Raw genomic sequence first — 15,507 nt, 5'->3', positions numbered from 1 at the left:
TAAACGTGTTCCTTTTATTTCGCAGCGTCGCGCAACAAATTCTACGGGGGCCCGTCTGCAAGAAAGTTCCCTCTCCATCACACTTAAACTGCTGAAACCGCCTTCTTCACCGCCGAGCAATTTCCCGAGAGTCTAGAGCGTAACGTCTCGCGACACGACACCATATGACGGCCGCGATGATACCGACGTCGCATCGATCTCTGCTTCTTCACTGCGGCAGCTCTATCATACAGACACACACACACACATACACTGTATATATACTTCTTTTCTAACGAGCACCAGAAGAGCAGCGTCAACTGGCGCGCCAACATTCTGGATGATAGCAACCGCACGGGCGACGCATTGCACAGAAAGGATAAAGAAAATTTTGAGAAAATTTCGAAAGAACATACTCTTCACGCTTTTCTTTCATTTCATTTCCTCTCTCAGCGTTTGGGGGTCGCTGCGAGGGTTACGATATTTCGTAAAGAAATGGGAACATTTGAAAAATAAAAGAAGAAGAAAAGAAAAGTGGTGCGCGCGACTCAAAATGAGCTCGCAGGCGAAAACAGCCTCTCAGTGCGTTGGAGGGATAGCGAGTCGAGGTTGCGCCGAAGTGTCGAAGTTTGTGCCGCGGATGTCTTCTAATGAGCCGTCTCTTCAGCTGTGTGTGGTTTGTGAAGAAAGAAGCGCGCGTGTTTCCGTGATGATGAGAAAAAGAAGAAAACGAAGAAGCGAAGCCATTTTTCACTGCTCTCCGAGTTTTCCAATCAGAAATAGCGAGTGGAACAGAAATCGGAGCCATATTTCAAACTGGATGAAGGTGGAGGGAGCGGGAGCTTTGTGTTGATATTGGTTCAGGGGGAAAAAAAAAGGAAGGCTGGTTCCCTCACGACGAGGGAGATATAACGTTGCCTGATGTTGTGTGTGCTCCGGTATGATGGCCTGGAGATGATGGCGGCGGGGAACTCCCGTTCGTTTAATTCTTCGGTTAGATCTCTGGTTGCTTCGTTGCTCTTGAATGTTTCCAGTTTTCTTTGAGCTTTAGTTTTGAATTATGTTCAGTTCATATAATCACTTTCTATATTTTTTTTTATTTTCCGTTTTTTTTTTATCAACACTCAAACCTGAACTTTTGAATTCGTAGGTCCCGGCGCTGCAAGCTCGTAATTTTCTATTATGTTAGCCAATTCGTTATGCGGTTGGTGGTAGCCAAGGTCGTGCTGAAGACTGGGAGGTGGCGGGTTCGAATCGTACCACCGGCTGTGCTGTCTGGGGCTTTCCCTGGGTTTTCGATCCGAAGACTTTCCAGGCGAATGTCGGCGCAGTTCCCCCTGAAGTCGGCCCAGGACGCATACTAACCCCCTTTCCCCTACTCCTTCCTGCTGTCCTCGCTCCATCTGTCCCCATCTGTACGTCTCTCATAGCCACAGTTGCTTCGCGGTGCTAACACGGGATAAAAACAATTGTTATGCGCGTATACTGTGGTATATATACCTCTAACTAACCCCATAGATTTCGCTATAACTAACTATTTCTAACTATTTCCATAGATTTCGCACGAATCAAAGGCAATTCAATTTAGACGAAATTGAGATACGGAACGAAAGCCGAACAAAAAGTACGCAGTGTATTAATCAATGCAGATAAAATCGACCAAAAAAGAAAGAATCATTTCAAATACGAAGCTCTTTCATACATAATAATAACACACACAACGTTCAGACATTGTTCGCTATGCCCACCTTCTTGCGAATATCGTAACATAATCAAAACGACATCCTCCATGTAAAGATCTTCCTCCACGAACAACTTAAGATTCAGCTCAGGGAATAACAACTTCAGCGAAACACGGCCATTAGACAACCTGCGAAAGGGTAAACTGCTGTCAACGCGCAAGCAGATATACGTACGCTGTGGAAAGAAGCCAGATAGATATCCAGAGGATCTTGTCGTCTTACACGATGTCTGTTGACCCGCCCGAAGCGTGTAACAGATTGTTTGTCGTGTTCCTTATATATGTCCGAATCGGCTTTGCGTGAGTCCTTTGCCAAATAAGATCGGAATATATTGAGGAAGAGCGCTCTCGGAATTCCTAATAACGCGTGGCCTCATAAGAAATTCTGACGTCGTATCAGCCACTGTGACTTTCTTTTTACTGTGAATGCACATTTCCGTGTGCCTGGCGATAGCCGGTGTCAGGATGGCTGCGTTCGAATGAGCTTTGCTACTTTTCAGGCAGGGCTTGGGAAGAAGTTATGTGGTTGCGACGCACTGGAAGGATGGCCGTTCAATGATGAAGAGGGGGAAATTATACGCGATTGTGTAGGAACTATCTAAGTAACGTCCAGCCGAGCGGTGCTCAATTGTACAAAATCGCGTTTATGTCATGCCCTCACAGTGTCGTCTGGGAGACAACAACAACAATAAATGATGACGATGAGATGGGGTGTTTCACCCCGGTGGTGCGGTACCCTACCCCATTGCACGTGGAACATTATGTGAAAATGATGAGGGAAGGATGAAAATACAAGAACGTCTGGGAGAACCTGTATTACTTCAGTAGCCGGATAGTGTGGCAGAGAAAGCATATACGCGCGTGCACAACACCTGTTTTATTCTCTCTCCCTCTTTGTCCTTTTCCATTTTGCATGACAACAGCTAGCAAGTAACAAGCGATGAGTAACAGATTTCCTCAATAGCTCTACGGGATGCCTTGGTCAGACACGACAACGGCCCTCTTGACCTCGAGAAGGTACTCGGTGACTGGCCAGCAGCACATCGACATGTTTCACATTCTGTTATCTCCTTCCGTAGGACTTCTGTGGAATAAACATCCTTTTAGACGCTTTGGTAGCCAGACCTCGCTACCATAAGCGTACTGGAGTAGCCGGTCCAATGTAGAGTAGGGCCAACATCTCCACATTTTTCTTTTTTATACCAGCCAACCAACCAGCTTGTACTCAGATCCATCGTTTTATTGCGTAACATTTCTCGTATATGATAACCTAACGTAAGCATGAGGTGACTTATACCATTACAATGAGACAAACAGGATCTCGAGAAAATACGGTGTGACAGCTATCTCGTTGTCTAACAAACGACCTGGTGTATAAAGAACGGTGACTATACGACAACGATGGTCGCTGCATAATACCAAGTCACCGCCCTTCAGAACAAACAGAGGAGACGCCAACAGGAAAACCATCTCTATATCTCCTCTACTCACGCAACTTTTCACGCTTTACACACTGTGTAAGAAGGACAGTTCGCGGACCTCCAGCAGAGGAGGCGCTGCAGTTCCACATTTGCCCGACCATCGCGTGCAGAGGCAACCTTGTTGTTGCCCAATCCCATCGCGTCGCCCTTCGATATTTATTAAGCAGTCGCTGTACGGTTGCAGATAACACCACTTGACTTGTGTCGGCATATATAAATTGAAGTCAAAGTATGAGCATGCCAGGGTGGAACAGCATGTTTGCCTTTAAGACTCTCGGGGACATTGCGCGGCAGTCTCTTTTCTTTCTTCCTTCTTTTCTTAGCGTGTCTCTGTGGCCCACTGTGTTTACGATCGGCGTCCAATCTATATAGAGACATTCATTGCCCAAAGCAGGTACTTAGGCTTGACCACGGCGACAAGTGTTCATGTTGCCTGTATGAGCGATAAAATCTCGGACGGATCATTGCGTGTTTGTGCTGCCTACACTTTATTTATGTTTTTGCCTCTTGCGTGGCACAGTGGTCACCCTCTATTTATGTTTTTGTAGCTGTTGTCACTCTTGCAGAGATCTTTTTCACATGTGCGCTAGCAATTTTATGATCGTTATTGAATAAGCCGAGAATAAGGTATCTAAGGTAAGGTAATATATAGGTATCGCCCAGTCATCTGTAAACTACTTCTCTCCTGTATGATTTATACGTATGGTGTGATGCGCTGCCGAATTGCATGTATGTTGGGGCTTCAGAAACCCGTCAGGCTCTAGAGCATTTTGTTCTGAAGCCCTCAGTGTTTCACTGAAAAAAAAAAAGAAAAGAAAGAAACCAACAGAGACTTTAAACAATCGAAAGAGAGTTGCGCAACCATCATGCCCGCGTCTGACAGCGATTCTGTCTGTAGCATTTCCGTGTTCGTTTTAATCAATCAATGAGACAGATGGCTCTACTCTCAACAACACGATGTCCGTCTCGCAAAGACGTCATTTACGCAGCGCAGCTTTAGAGTAGCACTTTTCACGCCATTGTTACCAATTAGAGGGGAAAACTGATCTGTCTTGTAACCTTACTGACCATAGCGGAGGGTACGAAACGGGTTGTTAAACGCATTAAATAAGTCACTTGCTTAACGTTCCTGGGATGAAGAAGAGGGCGCCTTGGACTGTTTTCCGAGTCGTGAAGTGCTCCACCTGAAATCGAAAAAAAAAAAAAAGTCGTTTATCGCGAATTGTGCCATGTACGGTGGCTAAACAGATCTACTGACTCCCAACAATGAACTTGGCGACATTGTCCCCGATTGAGGTGCCATTATAACTAGCGGTGTGGAAAAACCGTGCCCACACAGTGTGGCCAGTCGCATTCGCGTTCCTCCGTTTCACCTCCCTGTGAGCTGAGCAGCGATGCTCTCTCAGAAATTAACTAGGCGTTGCCGGGCGCCGGTTTGATTTACGAGCCTAGTGTTTTGTGTTGTTGTTTTTTATACGCTGTAGTTTTCTTTTTTGTTTTTCTGTCTCTCCCTTTTCTTATTTTCTGCCATCCACGCCGTTGAGGGACAACTCGATGAGCGAGTCGAGCGGACGTTATAGAGCACACCGAGAAGTTAGGGTCCAACAAATGCCCCGTTAGTCTTCGCCCTCTTCTTCTTACATCTCCCTGCATAATTGCCCTCCTTCGTGGAGAGCGGGCGGGAGAGTCACAACCCGCCAATCAGAGGTGATAATGAGTGTCGTGATGGCTTTATGGGATGCCTAGCTCTCTGTGTTGCCGCATTTTGTTTTTCCTCCATCCATAGACGGGAGCAGAAACGGGTGCCTTTTCCCCCTCTCTCGTCCTTCCTCTAATTTATTGCTCTACGCCGTTTAGACGGCTAAGCCGTTTCATTCAGCCAGTCTGCCTGCTGAGTCAGTTTTGTAACTTACTATGATGCATTGTGAGAAATAGAAACAGAGAACGCGCCCTTCGGCGAAATTTTAAAAGCTGCGTAATGGTATTAGCCGCGTAATAAAATCATAATAACAGTATTGACGCACACTACAGCAACATTACAACGAGACAGCGAAGATTAAATTCATACAGACATCCCAATAACGTCATGCAGCGAACTAGAAAATAAAATAGAGAAATGAAATCAATAAGGACAGGAAGTTGAGGCTATATGCAGGACATGAAATGGCATCGCTCTTCAACGACACACAGGAAGAAAAGAATAGATCGCACGACGAAGAAATCGAGAGGGATAAGATTTAATGGCGCATAACGGTGTCACCTGGGCAAAATTTATGCACATAAAATTATGGAGGATTATTCAATTCATGCACTAGGTGCACAAACGTTCAGACGGCTTAATAAAAATGAGGGACCAACCCACTTATAAAAGAATATTGCATCAGCAATATTGCGCGGAGAAGCCAGCGCGAGCAGGTGCAGCTCGCTAGCGCGTTTTGTGAAAGGTTGCTGAATGCAGAAATATAAAAAAAACCCGCACAAATGCATTTAAACTGAGATACCAAATACTGAGAGCCGATTGTAATTAAAATACAGCTCAAAATACTTGAAAACAAAAGTATTTAAAGTAGAGTAGTAAGAAGGCCCGTGGGTGTCGTTTCGAGACTTAAACTCAGATATCGCAAAGGACATCGAAGCGGCGGCAGTGCTTGGTAGACTCCATGCTGCAATCTGATAATGTAGGACGACCCGAAAGACCGTACCTGACCGTATCCTATCGGACCCTGTCCACATATCAGTCAAAGACAAAATGGACAAGAAAAAAAAAAAAAAGAAAGAAAAAGTGGAAACTGTGAGAGTCTGATGAAACGCTGGCAGCAGTGAGAAGACAATTGACAAAGTAATTAAAGTACTGAGCAGAAAATACCGAAAGAAGTATTTTAAATGCAATATCTAAATATGTACAAGGTTGGTTCAATGTCACCATGGTTGGTTGGTTCATCATTTTTGTTGGTGTGTTTCTTTATTAGTTTGTTCGTACAACAGCGAGTAGCCTTGAACGGACCTTCATTTTTCATTTTTTGTTCGACATACACGACCACGAGGGACCACATGGTACAGCTAAAAAGAAATTGGGGTATTTACTCACCAGGGCTGTATGGCTTTAAGGCCTTCACGTTGTTCACTACCATACATGTCTTGCCCCATCAATGGGATTCCAATTGCGAAGCACTAGACCTCACACAGAGATGGCCTGTAGGACGCACAAAGGGAACGATGAAAGATCCTTAACTGCTGCCCGTTTCAATCCTCAGTTAAGGTATTGTGTACAGGCTAGCTGGCTTCGGGCTCGTCGGTCTTTAGCACCGTGTGTTGTGTGTCGCTGCGGGTAGCGTGTGAAAAGGTGAACAGATTGCAACGGGAAAGTGAGACGAACAAACACAATGGACAGGACTGGGGGACTTTCAGTTTCTATGAAGACATATGCCGCCTTTCGCCGGGTGGTGTAGACGGCTTTTTAGGGTCGGCACGTTGTCGATACCGATGTGAAAAAATGCGTGTCTTCTCAAATGAGTAGTTCTTCGTACTCTTACGTGTGTCGTTTCTGTCCGTAGCCTTTCCTGTTACATGATACAATTTTCCTCGTGAGCACTGTGCCATCTCTCAACTTCGAAACTATTTAGTCACAGAGCAGAGAAACTGAGATGAGTGACGCACGGCTGCCTCACTGTTTTCTGTTCAAAATCAGCTGGGAGAACGTCCATTTCCTACTGAACAAAGGCTTCACTCATATCCATGACGACCAAGCCTGAGCTCAGCATCGCGTCGTTAGGATCGCCGTGGATCTTGTCCACCAGCCTGCCAGCGTATATGCTATTTTATATCCTCTCTTACCAAGTTTATCATTCTTACACTCTAGAGTCGTCGTATTTCGCGAGTTCCAGCGAGTTTCAGATAATCCTTTTTTACTCCCGCTCATTAAATGAGGGGCACTTCGAACGCAGGTGCATCGCATAGATACGACGTGGTACAGTAACGCCGCCGTGAGACACAAAAAGGCAAACAGACGGATGATTAATTACGGCTGCCGTCTATGGTGCCTTCACTTTCATTTTTTCTCTTGCGCACGAACTTCAAGGAGAAGCCAGCGATTTTCCGCTCCGGCGTCCCCTTCGCATTTCGCGAATTAACGCGATCATGCGAAAGTCGTATGCCCAAAAAGGAGAGTGAGACACACGTAATCTGTTTACATATATCGTGCTTCGTGTTCGTTGGCACGGTTGTATTGTTCTTTTTTTTTGTGTGTGTGTGTGTGTGTCACTCGTTTTCGTGTGAGAAACAACGCGCTCAACATAAGCTTCCCGTACGACGTCACAAGTCATGTGTCACCCATGTTCCATAAGTAGGGTACCGCGTTTTCGGCTTTAACAGAAAAACACCGAAAGAGGTAGGACGGTAATTTTTTTCCTCATTCGGTTTCAATTGAAAAACACCCAATTTAAATAATATCCGAGGAAAGATTAGGGGGAGTAATCGCTGCACACGTTAAATGTTAAAAGAGAGAGAGAACTCTGCTTTCACGATTATCACCACTTCGCTGTGGGGTAATAATAAAGTGTTTCGTTTGTGAAGTCTCACAGGGGATTTGCGATTTATATTCGCGGATAACCGCACGGTAAACCATGTACACGCAAGAAAAATCACGGGAAAACACCGATCTCACGCAAATAAATAAACACCGAAAAACGTATACTATATACGAGCCGAATCCACCCTAAAGTAAAAACCGAAAGGACGGAACCCTATCCATAACCATAAGTCCGCGGAAGAGCGCCCGTGTGGTTATATTTTGTAGCTATTACGTTCCATTGACATTGATTTGTTCGTGTCGTTTGTTAATTATTGAATCTGCCTTTTATGTAACTTGTGAAATACGAAACTCCGGTCTAAACACTCCACAATATCGTATGCTAGTGGAAAGAGGAGCGTAAAAACGCAAAATGGGAGTCAAACGAGAACATGATGAAAACGTAAACACCAATATGCACCATTCATTGTCCACGATGATTAGCGAACGAATATGAATGAAACTTTCTGTCCCGGAGTAAGAGAGACGTACCCTGACAGAGTTGGAACTTAAGACAGGAAACAGATGACGCAAAACTTCCGCTCACATGAACGTGAGACACACTGAGTTGAATGTCAAGCGTTAATTTCTCTGCAGAACTGTTCAATGCGGCCCTGTATCACTTTCATAAGTGACCGTATCAAGGATGAAAAATCGCAGATACTGCGATGGCGTACCAGGCAGTCCGAAAAGCATCACGGCGTCATGTCTGGGTGTCCCATAACAACCTTGAAATGCCCCTTTTGGATTGGATTGGATTGGATTGGATATGAAAAAAAAATATGGAGGTTGGTCCATATGGCTATCGGTCGTTGGGCTCTGCACGCATATGTACACGTCCAATCTGCACGTTCCCTTAAACTAGAGTGCGCCATCAGGCGAAGATTACAAACGGCCTCCCCCACCCCAGACCCATATGTTCCAAGACGTCCCGTTCCGGGTGAACTCCGAAGCGGTGCCGAACCCGTTACTCGCAGAGGCAGACAGGGTGGTCTGTTTCCAATGGCCACGTGGATGGCAGGAGGATGGATATCCGTCACCTCTTAAGTCCCATTTCCATAATGCCGTGCGGCTCGGGGGGAAATTCGAGCTCGCGGAACGGGTCTCATCTGGAGTGGCCTTGGGGACGTGCGACAGATGGAAGGATGGTGGTGCTACACCCTCTGTTCTTCCACCCTCAGGACAAAAATCCGTATTGAAATAACATCGGCAGCGGTTGAAGTAGTGACAATAATAATATTAACACTGAAACTGTGACTCAGGAAGCTTGTTTTCTGCTCAGCGCCTTTGCATATTCAGTGAAGGGAACTCTATTCATGTTTTCAGAATGCGCGCATGATACATTCAAGTGCATGGTCATCTTTTGCGGAGGCCCTTCGAAATTCTTGCTGTTCAATTGATCATTACAGGAGATATTCGACCTTGTGATCCGCACTCAGAAGCTGGACACACCTTTCATTTTGCAAGCGGTAGAAGTCCAGGGCTCAAAAGCAAGGGAAAAAAAGGGGGTGGTATACTTCTCGTCCTCGGGGAACAGAAGGAAATACAGGAACTGAAAGCAGGCTGGGCGCTGCCCCAGTGCCATTGGTAGATAGTGAAAGATGATGATGGAGATGAGCGTTCGGGTGATCGAAGCAGGGTAGAGAGGCCTGTTGATGACAGGAAATCCCAAAGGTGACGGTAACCTTGGTGCATATGCGCGCTACTGGACCAGGGGCCCAGCACCTTGCCTAGGGTAAAGGTGCGCTGGCCGATTGCACACTAACCAGTTCATAAGGTCAGAGCGGAGTGTGCAGGGGAGCCCTTCTGGTGAACGAAAAAAAGAAAATATTTTTAGAAATTGCATACACACTGCAAAGCATGACCCAAGCGCTTCTTTTAATGACGAAAATGCGTTACACCAAGCGTCCTGTAACACATTTCCATGGTCAACCCTTCTTGCAAGTGTAACTCGCACGTGTGACTCATACCTCACTGACCGTCTGCCAGACAGGGAGGCCTGTGTGAGTCACGCACGCATAAACAGCGCATAGCAATGAAGACCACTCACGCTATCCCATCACCTTCGCCCCTTTACATCTCGCCTCTTCCCGCAGCTACCCATGTAGAGACGAAACCGGGTGGGAAATGCATTGAGAGAAGCAACAGCCGAGCAACTGTTGACACCCAAAATCCCTCTCATCGGAAGCGATGGCGACGTCTGCCTCCACCTGCGCCATCGTACATCTTGAAAATGTTCCCGCTTTATAGGGTTAGCCGCGTCGGTGACGAAGGAAGACAGTGATGGGAATCTTGAGTACGTAGGGTGCAGCTCGTTTCGATGACGGTGCTGATCCGTAGGCCTGCCACGGTCATCGAGAGACTTTTCACTTTTTGCCATTAAGACGCTTATACGGAGACTTACTACGCATTAGTTAGTATGATTTAGGAGCTGAATAAAATATTTATATATACCAGTTGAATCAGACGTTGCTGTATACGACGAGAACGATTCTTGTGCTTGCGGCTCTTTGTCGTCTGTATAATGACTCAAACTGTAGAGAGAGCTTTTAGAGTTCGCTACATGGTACACCGAAGATAAATTTCGCTAATGTTTCCTGTCGTTACTAGATTCCGTGCCACTACATCCAACGCGCCGTTACGTCCATCGTGCTCTTACATCCAAAAACGAGTCGTTACATCCACCCTGCTGTTACATAGAAACGACCGTTACATCCAACGAGACGTTATGTCCATTTCCTGCCGATATATCCATAAGTCAGTACATACAGCGAGCCGTTATATCCAACCGAAAACCATACACAACAAGCTGTTACGTCCTTTGCGCCATTACATCCACTTATTAGAGCCGCTTGTCCAGCGAGCTGTTACATCCAAAAGGTCACCAACTCCACCGTGCGGTTACATCCGAAGTGTCGGTACATCCATACAGTGCCGTTATAGCCAACGAGCCGTTGCATCCAATGCGCCGTTACGTCCACCGATATGGATGTAACGCCTCGTTGGACGTAGCGACCCCAGACCTCATTACTTTTGGAGAGAATAGGGAATATACGAACAAACATTCTCAGATTATCCACACTCTTTCGAAATTTCGGCTTCACCCGCGACAACACATTCCGGAAAGCCGATTTAGAACACATGCCATTCCACGCCGAAGAACTACCTACCCATATAAAGTCCACATTCCATGGGTCTCTGGGTCCAGTTGAAGTTTGGTTCGCAAAAGCGAGCAGTACGGGGTTAGTGTCCCGGGGCAACGAGATCGGAGGCCGCGCAACAGTAATTGACAAGGGTGTCACGTCCAATTCGGTTGAAGCTCGTCTCTGTGGTTCCTGATGAATGGCCGAGTCCCCGTGTGTATTTTTAGAGATGAAGGCGAAGGCACGTTTTGATTGGGTTTCATTTTGAGAGTTCCGTTTCCCACCAGTCGAGCATCGCCAACTTTTCGTTCGCGCGCCGAGACGGGTCGACCGCAGCTTACTCAACCCTCTGTCATCCCGTTGACGGGCCTTTTAGATTTTTCCTTCGTGTAGCCGTGACATGGATGGAAGTGAAGGTGGAAGTAATTTACGACTTCCCCCCTATCGCTGTGGGCTGGGTTTCCGAAGCTTTTAGTTTTCTTCGAGTTTTCTTCCACCCGCACAGATTGACATAGTGAACATGAAAATTCACGCTGGAAGGCGTAGCGACCATTGGAAACTCGTTTACTCTAAAGTCGGTTCACTACACTAACACATTTTTCTGCCGTACGTTAGTAACTATTTAGTTTGGATAAGCCTTATGAATATGCTAGGCACAGAAGCACCAAACGACAAAGATAGGAAAGACTCCGCCTTCTTTGAATATTACCCAAGTTAGGCCGTTCCTTGATGTCTGACTTGAGAGGTTTTACTGTACTGAAATATCTGCTACAGCTACAGAGAACTGATTTGTGTGTGTATGTGTTACATATACTTCAACGGGGCTACAGTTCTGGCCCCTATCGTCCATTCAAACATCCAAGCTATCACTGTTAATTGTGCTGCCGTGCCAATGTATGTAGCGTTCCACAACAGCCATCATCATCATCATCATCGACTAACTTCAGAATAAACCATTATCTCGCCATCCTTCTGTGTGGCCGATTGTCTTAGGATCGCCTCGTCTAACCGTCACAACCTTACTACTCAACATGCAGCCACTTGTGCGACAAACCGCTGACAGTGAAGCTCAAACGGAAGTCCGAATCACTGTTTTCTTCCGGTCGTGCCCCCCCCCCCCCCACACACACACACGCAGCTGTAAACGCAATTCCGACACCTTGGTAAGCCTCTTATACGGTCAGACTCCCTCACCTCCTCCGTTGGTACGCATGATTAGAACACTTCTCATCTTCGCTGGAAGACAAAATATGTTCTCATTTGAACGCCTTTTTAAGGCATCTCTTTCATCATCGTCATGCGGGCGCTGTACAGCTCGAGTCGACACCAACGACCGTCACCTCGCTCGTAAAAGACAGAAGCCATATTAATCAAGATCCCTCTGCGTTTCTTTATTCTTGGACGTGCATGATATATGGGCGCACTATATATTTTCTGCCAAGTCATCTAAGGTCAAGGGGGACCCAATAGGACGCCCTTTTTCTTTTTTTTTTTTTTTTTTCGAAACGACGCTTCTACCGTATCGACACTCTCCGGGATATATTCCCTTGGAATGTTTATACTGAGGCGCGAGAGCTGTTTCTGCAGTGACAAGCCGTTCACTTTTGCGAGGGCTAAATATAGGTTGGACGACCCCCAAGTATTCGGCGCTCTGACCCCTTACACGATACAGTTGGCCGAAAGTGTGTGCACCGACCAGAGAGCTTACAAGGAGGGGGACAAGCATTACCGCGAAATGATAGTGACTCATATAAGAGCAAGAAACGTAAAGGTGCAGAATGGCTTGCTTTCCCTCTTTCCGTCGAATGCAAAACCGTTACAGCTGGGGTATTAGCTAGTTTTACTGAATGGTTTGCGCTGAAACGGTTCGCGAACGGTTTTGCCACCGCCCAATCACGTGATTACGTTCCGAGTCACTTCCCCTTATCATTGGTCATCCGCGAAACCATTCGCAAACCGTTTGGGGAAGAACGATTCCCTAAAAGTCCCTATTAGCGAATTTTAGTTAATCGTTTCTGCTCAAACCGTTCGCGAACGGTATCGCGGGGTGGGGACCTATTGATAAGATGGAGTGACTCAGTATGGAATGCTCTGGTTGGGCAGCGACAAAACCGTTCGAGTGAAATCTATTCAGTAAAACTCACTATTGTAACTCCTCTTTTCTTTTTTTTCCGAAAGTTTATCGGGAAAGCCCTAGCGTGATGGATGTGGTGTTTCTGATGCTGAAGCGCCAGCGAACGCACCCGTTCCTTACCACCGGCGGACCGGCACTATAAAATAAGATAATTACATGCGCTTGAGCCATCGTACAACGACTCGTAACTGCGAAGCTCCTGAAGGCGTCGGGAGGTTGGACGTTGCCATAGGCATTCGAAAGGGGCAAGGAGGTCACTCTGCATTGCAATTTGCATTGTATATGGTTTGAGTCACGTCGGCGAATCCGGCATAATTACAAGCGTACTATGCCGGCAGAAATTCTCTCCGGTCCTTATTTCTGTGCATAGTTTCTGCGCAGCGATTCTTTGTCCACACGTAAACTGAATGCTGGCTATAGAGCTCATGCTTTCTGTACTATGTTATGTTGTGCTTGACCGAGTTTGTCTCGTTGGCTGTTTTCTAGGTGGCGCTAATGGAAGACGTACTCTGCTGGAAGGCGTGATGACGTGAGGCTTTGAGGAGCCAGAGCCATGGGGTCTTTCCAGAGGGCTTTCGTGGTTCTGTCAGCTGCATGGTCAGCACTATGGTGTGTGCCACAAGCATCGGCCTTCGACTGGGGTGAGTTAAACTTTCAGGATCCCCACTTGGTCGCTTCGGGGAAACAATTTCGTACATTCCTCACAGTTGGTTTGTTGGTTTAAAAAAGAAACGTGCCCAACTCTACATTGGGCCGGCTGCTCCTGCACGCTTAGGGCGACGAGGTCTCGCTACCACGGCTCATAAAACGATATTTGTTGAAGACAACTTTTCACTTAGGTTTGTCCCATTTGATTGCGCATCGATACAGGGCTCTTCAGAAAGAGTCTGCCTGCAATTTAGGGGGAATTTAGCAAGAAGTAGCTTACTAACCTGTCAGGCACCTTTCGCTGTACGTGGCATGACCACAGTCACAACAAGGTAGGTTTCCCAGCGTTTCTGCTTCGTAGCGTCCACCGGGAAACGTAAAGATCAAAGGACATTTATATCCTACATATCGTCACGTGATACAGCTGGCCCATGGAAAAATTTCGCTGTCCAGACGCAGAGGACACGGTGCATCAGAAGGACAGCGGTGTGGTTCAGCATTTTGAAGAAGACCGCACCACATGCCACCATTCCACAGACAGAGATAACGGAACGAAGGAACACAAACGACAGAAAAGAAGAATATATCAACAGAAAAAGAGAAGATGGATTAAATATCTACATACGGTTAAAAAAGAAAAGAAGGGAAGCGACCGCGAATTTGGAGATTTTTGCCTCGGGATGTCAAACGTCCCGAGGTCTCGTGTGACAAACGGAAGAGTGAGCCGCCGACCAACTGGCTAACACCGCAGCCACGAAAGCCTACACTCTTTATCTTATCTGCCGTTTTGTAGAGTGAGAAGACGAACACGCCAAAAAGTTGCCAGCGTTTGATCGAGTGGAGCAGCACTTGCGAAGTGGCCGATGGGCCCGGTATCTCCAAGAAATGTGAGAACGTTGTTCGGACGTACTTTGCTGTTGATACTGTTTTTGGAGGCGAACAAAACTTACGTTACCTGCCTTCCTAGTATATGATGCGATGCAGTAACTCCCACACGTATCAAGTTGATAGCTATACGTTCAGTTGCGTAACCAAATAATATTTTGGGAGGGGTTCTATGGGAACTTTACGTGAAGAGGATGATATAACTTCCGTTTTCCCTTCCCCAAATGCACAACCAACGCTACGATTTGGGGGGGGGGGGATAAATGAGAACTAAATATCAAGTAGCCGACATTAATTCACGAAGAAATAAAAGCATTTTTTTTTTTTCATCCACGGTGAAACAATAGACGAAGAACGCTGGTTACACCCCACGGACGAAATACGTGTCGGTTTGAGCTGTAACGTTAGAACCCGTTGCGTGGAAAATTGTTGCTTCCGCCCTGTCACCCGCTGATGAACTGTCCCATTCGCAGCTGCCGGTTCCCGCGTAATCTCACGCTCAACTCATCCCTTCCGCGAAAGCCTCGGCGCATAAACCACGAGATGAGCCGAGCAGATAAATCCGAGTATGAAATCGCCGCGGCCATATGGTTTTAATTACCCGCTCTGGATTTCACAGTGGCTTTCGGCGGGACAGCGGATGTACGTAATAGGACTATAAATACGGGGTTGGCTCAGGTTGTGACGGCGCTCCACCCGATGGCGGCGCCGATTTTGCTCGTCTGAGTGTGACTGAGTTGTGCGCGACATTTGTGTCGGCAAACAGATCGTTATCGTTGGCGCCGACTGTGGCGTTGCCGCTGACTTCAAAGTCAACCATATAGGCCCGAGAGATGAAAATGGGCACCGCTCTTATGGGTTCCCAGAATACAATCGTATGACGCGCAGGCAGATAACTTTGCGAACGGAGGGAGACGGTTTTAAATACT

At 46.6% G+C, this 15,507-nt stretch overlaps 1 protein-coding gene across 13 annotated transcripts in view; it reads left to right on the top strand.

Moving 5' to 3' along the window:
* The window catches only part of LOC135368658 (discoidin domain-containing receptor 2-like), a 363,200-nt gene that overhangs the window by 294,245 nt on the left and 53,448 nt on the right, over nucleotides 1–15,507 (top strand). For all 13 annotated transcript variants that reach the window (XM_064602081.1, XM_064602079.1, XM_064602083.1 and 10 more), the window contains one exon: nucleotides 13,532–13,686. In XM_064602081.1, the coding sequence (XP_064458151.1) occupies nucleotides 13,599–13,686 (88 nt within the window). In that variant the 5' untranslated portion in view covers nucleotides 13,532–13,598. The remainder of the gene's footprint in view (nucleotides 1–13,531; nucleotides 13,687–15,507) is intronic.

The sequence above is a fragment of the Ornithodoros turicata genome, chromosome 9, assembly GCF_037126465.1.
Source record: "Ornithodoros turicata isolate Travis chromosome 9, ASM3712646v1, whole genome shotgun sequence".
NCBI lineage: Eukaryota > Metazoa > Arthropoda > Arachnida > Ixodida > Argasidae > Ornithodoros > Ornithodoros turicata.
Note: the sequence above shows the minus strand (reverse complement) of the source record. Positions and strands in the feature narration are given on the sequence as shown.